The sequence below is a fragment of the Lynx canadensis genome, chromosome B1 (assembly GCF_007474595.2).
Source record: "Lynx canadensis isolate LIC74 chromosome B1, mLynCan4.pri.v2, whole genome shotgun sequence".
Taxonomy (NCBI): domain Eukaryota; kingdom Metazoa; phylum Chordata; class Mammalia; order Carnivora; family Felidae; genus Lynx; species Lynx canadensis.
The window spans coordinates 44,626,071-44,632,070 of record NC_044306.2 but is presented as its reverse complement, the minus strand read 5'-3'; the positions used below and the strand labels follow the sequence as shown (position 1 = coordinate 44,632,070).

Sequence of the window (6,000 nt, the reverse complement as noted above, 5' to 3'; positions counted from 1 at the left end):
TTTTCCTCCTCTTAAAATATTAAGTGGCTTGCAGCTTCTAGAACACACATTGCTGCTTACCTCTTCCGCCTGGATGGAACATCCCCTCTCCGGTCCTCACCTATGTAGCTGGGACTCTGGACTCCTACTTTCTAGGCTACGCAGCCACTTGAAAACGTGCTCAAAGTGGCAGATCACCACGGCAGTAACGAACTGCTTCTGGGGCGGGAGGGCAGTGAGTGCTAGTGTTTGTAGAAGACATTTCCTACATTTAATGGTGAGGAACGTTTGCAATGCACACCACAGCCTTCAGAGTCCGTAGGCACCCAGCGCTCTCAAGGCGCCTCATCAGCGCTGATTTCCAGTGTCGGCCACGAAAATCACAACATCCAGCCCGGAAAACGAAGCGAGCCCTGGAGGAAATCAAACTAGTACCTCCGCCTTCTCCTAGCTCTGTGGCTACCACTCCAAATCCCAGAACCCTGCCCGCCTCCGCCTGCCCGACCTTAAAGTGGGCCTGGAGGGCCCATTCGTCAAGGCAAGCGGTGGACCCACCAAACGCGTTTACTGTTTGAAGATTACAAAGCCAGTCAGCAACTCACGCGAGACGGAGAGCGTATTGTCGCGAGAACTCTGGGAGGCGGCAGTGATGGCGGCGGCGGGAACCGGACCGGGACCTGGAGTGGATGCAGGACCCGGCCCAGCAGCGGCAGCAAATGCAACAGTGGCAGAAGAAGGGGAGACAAAACCGGTGGTAGCGGTGGCAACTGCCCCGGCTGGAGAGGGAACATCTGTTGCTCCAGCAGTAGAACCCGGTTCTGGAGAGGCAGAAAGTGGGTAAGATGTCCTGCAGCCCGAGGGGGACACTGGGAGGGAGGCCCACCCCTCCTGGAGTCCCGCGGCTCCCTGGAACTCTCCTGCCGCACCCTCCGAACCTAGGCCCTGCAGCCAACGGCTCGCCCCCCCCCCCCCCCCCCCCCCCCCCCGCCCGCCTTCCAGGACTGTAGTCCCGCCCGCCGCTTGGCCCGTCCCCTTCTCCCTCCCCTCTGAACTGTGTCTGTAACTACGCCCCTTTCCGTACCTTTCGCGGGTCCTGAGAGTCAAGGTTCTTGTTCTCTCTCAGGCTCCTGAGAGGTCTGGTAGCTCACTCTTATAGCAGGAACTCCTCAGATATCCCAGAGGAGAAACCACTTTGCATTGCCGGACTGGAAGAAGTAACGGTTCCTCTGAAAACAAGAGTGGGCGAGCTGCATCTAGGCGAACCTCCCCCAGGACTAATTCCATCTCCTGTAGATTTGTCAGTAAGGACAGATTAGGCTTCCCTCTGCCCTATGGGCCTGCGTCTGTCTTGGTCATATTCTTCCTAACCCTGGGCACCCAGGCTGAGAGATAGGCTTAGCTGAAAAAGCTGTAGGAGTGTGAAGTTCACCTGTACTTTGATCATTATCCTTAGGCATAGGCGTTTTGAGGTTTGTTTCCCTTGAAGATTCTCACTTGAGTACTTTCACTATCTTGTAGGGATGCAAATTCAGTTGATGTAGGTGGTGGTTTGGAGACTGAATCTTCTAATGGAAAAGATACACTAGTAAGTATTTCTTTTTGGATGTATGCAAGGCCAAAATAGGTTCTGTTTTTGTTTGTTTGTTTTAAGTTTTTAAGTGAGTTAAATACAATAGGGTCAACTGACCTGATTCTCTAATTGCTGTGTGGACACAGGAAGGTGCTGGGGACACTTCAGAGGTGATGGATACTCAGGCGGGCTCCGTGGATGAAGAGAATGGCCGACAGTTAGGAGAGGTAGAGCTGCAGTGTGGCATATGTACAAAATGGTTCACAGCGGACACCTTTGGCATAGATACCTCGTGAGTATTTTTTGTAATCTTGTTAAGAATCGCTTTTTAAGGGGCACCTGTGTGGCTTAGTCAGTGAATGTCCGACTTCGGCTCAGGTCATGATCTCGCGGGTCTGTGAGTTTGAGCCCTGCGTCGGGCCCTGTGCTGACAGCTCAGAGCCTGGAGCCTGCTTCAGATTCTATGTGTGTGTGTCTCTTTCTCTCTGTGCCCCTCCCCGCTCATGCTCTGTCTCTCTTTCAAAAATAAACATTAAAAAAAATGTTTAAAAAAATCGCTTTTTAGGGGCGCCTGGGTGGCTCAGTCGGTTGAGCGTCCGACTTCGGCTCAGGTCATGATCTCACAGTCAGTGAGTTCGAGCCCCGCATCAGGCTCTGTTCTGACAGCTCAGAGCCTGGAGCCTGTTTCGGATTCTGTGTCTCCCTCTCTCTCTGACCCTCCCCGTTCATGCTCTGTCTCTCTCTGTCTCAAAAATAAATAAACGTTAAAAAAAATTAAATCGCTTTTAAAAATAAATCTCAGTATGTTCAACAGTTGAATAATAATTTGGAGGCAAATATAAAAGCATATTATTTCCTATGTCTTCTAACCTCACCTTCAGTGAGTAGTAGGATTTGAATCAAGAATTGTTTTAATAATCTGAACTGTTTTCTGTCTATGAGGGTCGAAGCCCTAATAGGTACAATGATAGGTATTCTCCTTGCTTTGAGCTTACAACCTGGTTAGGAGACAAAACCATGCAATTACAAAGCATTATATAAACAGTTATGGGACAGTAGCATTTAGATGTTGTATTGGTGTACGGATTTTGGGGAGAGGGTTGGTGTATATGGTGGACAAAGCCTGTTGTCAAAAATTGAGATAACCAGTGACTCTTCATGCTTGAGCGATCCTTTTTTCCCTTTTGGCTTCAAACTCACTCCCTTTAAGTATTCTGTGTTCACTTCTCAGCAAAACATATTTCCTATCTTTTACCTCTTCTAATAAATCAAAATCACTTTATGATTGATTGAAAGTAAAAGAATTTTTGCTTTATTGCAGGGAGTTAGCCAACAGTAGCAAGTGCTTGATATTGACATACTGTCTATGGAAATCATTGTACTGCTGGCTCTCTTTGGTGTTTTTTATGGTTCTTATTGTGCAAGTAAATTCAGATAAGACTGCCTCAAAATAAGGGCCTGCACTATTTTGAAATTCTCCTTCTTGGGTGGGTTGTCGAGGAAACACCTTCCTTTATAATTTATTGTGTGCTTTCTAATTAAAAAGTTGTAGGGGACTTTAGAAATGCTAATGTTCTAATAACATGTGATAGTGATCTAGGATACAGTATTTAAAAAAAAATACTGAAGGATCTGGAAGAAAGAATTGATCTTGGTAGAAGGATCTATAGGGAGGGTATACAAGATAAGCAAAGCTGGTCACTTAGATAAGACCCAACTAAAATCTGGCCGCTTTGGCCAAAGAGAATTTATTTGGATAGACAGAGCCTAGGAAAGGAAATTTACCAGAGAGCTCACTTGGGGTGATCTAGGGAAGAAGCAAACCACAGTTCAAGAGTTTTGGTAGAAACCAGTTTGTACCTGAATTTGAGAAGTTACACCTAAAGCCCAACTAGGTGAGGACAGATTGTCTTTCACAGCTGAGATGGAGGAAGGGAGCTAGTCAGGGTAGGAAAAAGGCTGCTGTGAATACCTGATTATATTTGAATTAATAACTATACTTCTACATGTCTCTAGTTTGAGCTTTACTTTCTGTAGGTGATTTTTATCATGGTGGGCTGTTGAACAGAAAGGGTTTCAAGAGCAAGGTAAAGGCAAGAGAATTCAGTCTTAACATTCACAAGAATGTTTCTTAATTTCTTGAGTGGTGACAATAGACACACATTTGGGAACCTTCTCTTCGAGGATACTTAAAGCAAGTTTCAGTGAGTCCAGATAAATCTGCTTTTATTTTGATTTCTTCTCTACAACCTAAAGCAGTCTTGTATTTTTCTATTACTTTCTCCTTTTTAAGACTAAGGTCTCCTGGGGCACCTGGGTGGCTCAGTGAGTTAAGCGCCTGACGTCAGCTCAGGTCATGGTCTCCTGGTTCTGTGAGTTCAGGCCCAGCGTGGAACTCTGTACTGACAGCTCAGAGCCTGGAGCCTGCGATTTCCGGTGTCTCCCTCTCTCTGCCCCTCCCTCCTCCCCACCTCCCGCGCGCTGGCTCTCTCTTGCTCTCTCTCTCAAAAATAAATATTAAAAACAAAAAAAAGAGTAAGGCCCCCTTATACAATACAGACAAGTTTTCACTTGCCCCCAAACTCACTTCTGAGGAGATATCTTTGTGATACAAGCAGTCTTAATAGTTAGAACTCCTTTCACTTCCTTTCCCCTGCCCCATCTTCCATATCTAATCAGTCACCAAGCTTTACCAATTTTTTTCTCTTGTATATGGGCTAGTCCTTTCCGTTTTTATTCTTTCACCCTAAGTGAGGCCTTCTTTGCCTTCTGCTGGAACTGCTACAAAAGTGTCTTACGTAGGGGTGCCTGGGTGGCTCATTCTGTTAAGTGCTCTGTCAGTGCAGAGCCCAACTTGGGGCTCAAACTCACAAACTGTAAGATCATGACATGAGTCAAAGTCAAGAGTCTAATGCTTAACTGACTGAGCCACCCAAGTGCCCCTACATTTGCTTTTTCTCTTCTCTTCCTTCAGACCCAACCTGTCACTTAAAATTTTAACCATGTCACTTCCCCTTCAAGGAGTTCCCATTACCCACAGAAAAAATCCAACTCTACCTGGCTCCTTGCACTTCCTGCCTTTCAAGCCTTTTTTATTTTTCTTTCTTTTTTTTTTTTTCTTTTTTTTTCTTTTTTTCTTCCAAATCCCCTCTCTGGGACAAACTCATCTACAGCAGTTTGCTCCTCTGCCCCCTTGTTGGCCTTTCTCATCTCTGTATATAGTTCACTTAGACAAAAGAAAACCAACTCATCTTCCCAAATCTAGTTCATAACTTACGTTCTCCAAAATGTTTCTAACTCTTAAATCTGAAGTTACTACTTGGATCCTTAAAACTCCTCTGGAGTAATTATCACCTGTAGGATTCCTTTGGTACTGAGACAAGTAATGTTTTGTGACTTACGTGTTGTCTTCTTGAATAATTATTTACATTTTTAATAATCTTGTCATATCTTCTGTCTGCCCTTTCCAGCAGTATTATTGGCCTTTTAAAGAGATATTTAAGTATTTAAGTGTATAAATGTCTGTGTGTAATTAGAGTTGATATATTTAAATAAATTTACATACAAATATTTGCATGTAACTATATTTAAGGAGACTACTTTGTCTTCCACAACTGGCCTGGCATGCTCTTTTTAGGTGCTTAAATACTATAATAAACTAGCTTGGACAAGGCACCAGTGATAATCTTCCGGTGCTGAATTATCTACTATGATAGGTAATATCTTATTAAATGTTTTAACAGAAAAATCCAGGTATTTGTGAAAATATAAGCCCTGTTTTGGTTTTGATGACCTTTGTAAGTTTTAATCATACATTAATATATTAATATTCTTATTTCACTGTAGGGAAGGGATCCCTGTCGATTCAGTTGATTTACTTCTACAAAGAAGTGTGTATTTAGAAGTTCACTGATTTTTTAATCTGGCTGTTCTGCAGATCCTGTCTGCCTTTCATGACCAACTACAGTTTTCATTGCAACGTGTGCCATCATAGTGGGAATACCTATTTCCTCCGGAAGCAAGCAAGTAAGAACAAACTCACGAGTGCCGCAAAATTGTCCTCTGGGTAGCTGCAAAAGAAAGAGATTTGGGCTTAGCAGGATCAGGGAACTCCTGCCTAGTAGCCGGTAAAAGTTATGTAACATTGGAGTTTAGCTCCAAATAATGGCTATGGTCCACTTCAGGTAAAATCATGACTCTTATTTTTTTGCTGCTATAATTGTTAACTTGTGGATCACCTAGTTGAATATCCTTTAGGTAACATGACTATAATACTATAGTAATACTATAGATCATTTTTTTCTTCCTTTTTCTTTTTAACAGACTTGAAAGAAATGTGCCTTAGTGCTTTGGCCAACCTAACTTGGCAGTCTCGAACACAAGATGAACATCCAAAAACCATGTTCTCCAAAGATAAGGTAGAGAAGAGATTAATGTAATTGCAATTATGC

At 43.8% G+C, this 6,000-nt stretch overlaps 1 protein-coding gene across 1 annotated transcript in view; it reads left to right on the top strand.

The window, feature by feature from the left end:
- Window positions 1-589: 589 nt before the first annotated feature.
- ASH2L (ASH2 like, histone lysine methyltransferase complex subunit) overlaps window positions 590-6,000 on the top strand; it is a 31,626-nt gene continuing 26,215 nt past the window's right edge. The window contains 5 exon segments of the mRNA XM_030312623.2: window positions 590-816; window positions 1,498-1,564; window positions 1,696-1,841; window positions 5,487-5,575; window positions 5,873-5,967. Of these exon segments, the coding sequence (XP_030168483.1) occupies window positions 629-816; window positions 1,498-1,564; window positions 1,696-1,841; window positions 5,487-5,575; window positions 5,873-5,967 (585 nt within the window). The 5' untranslated portion in view covers window positions 590-628.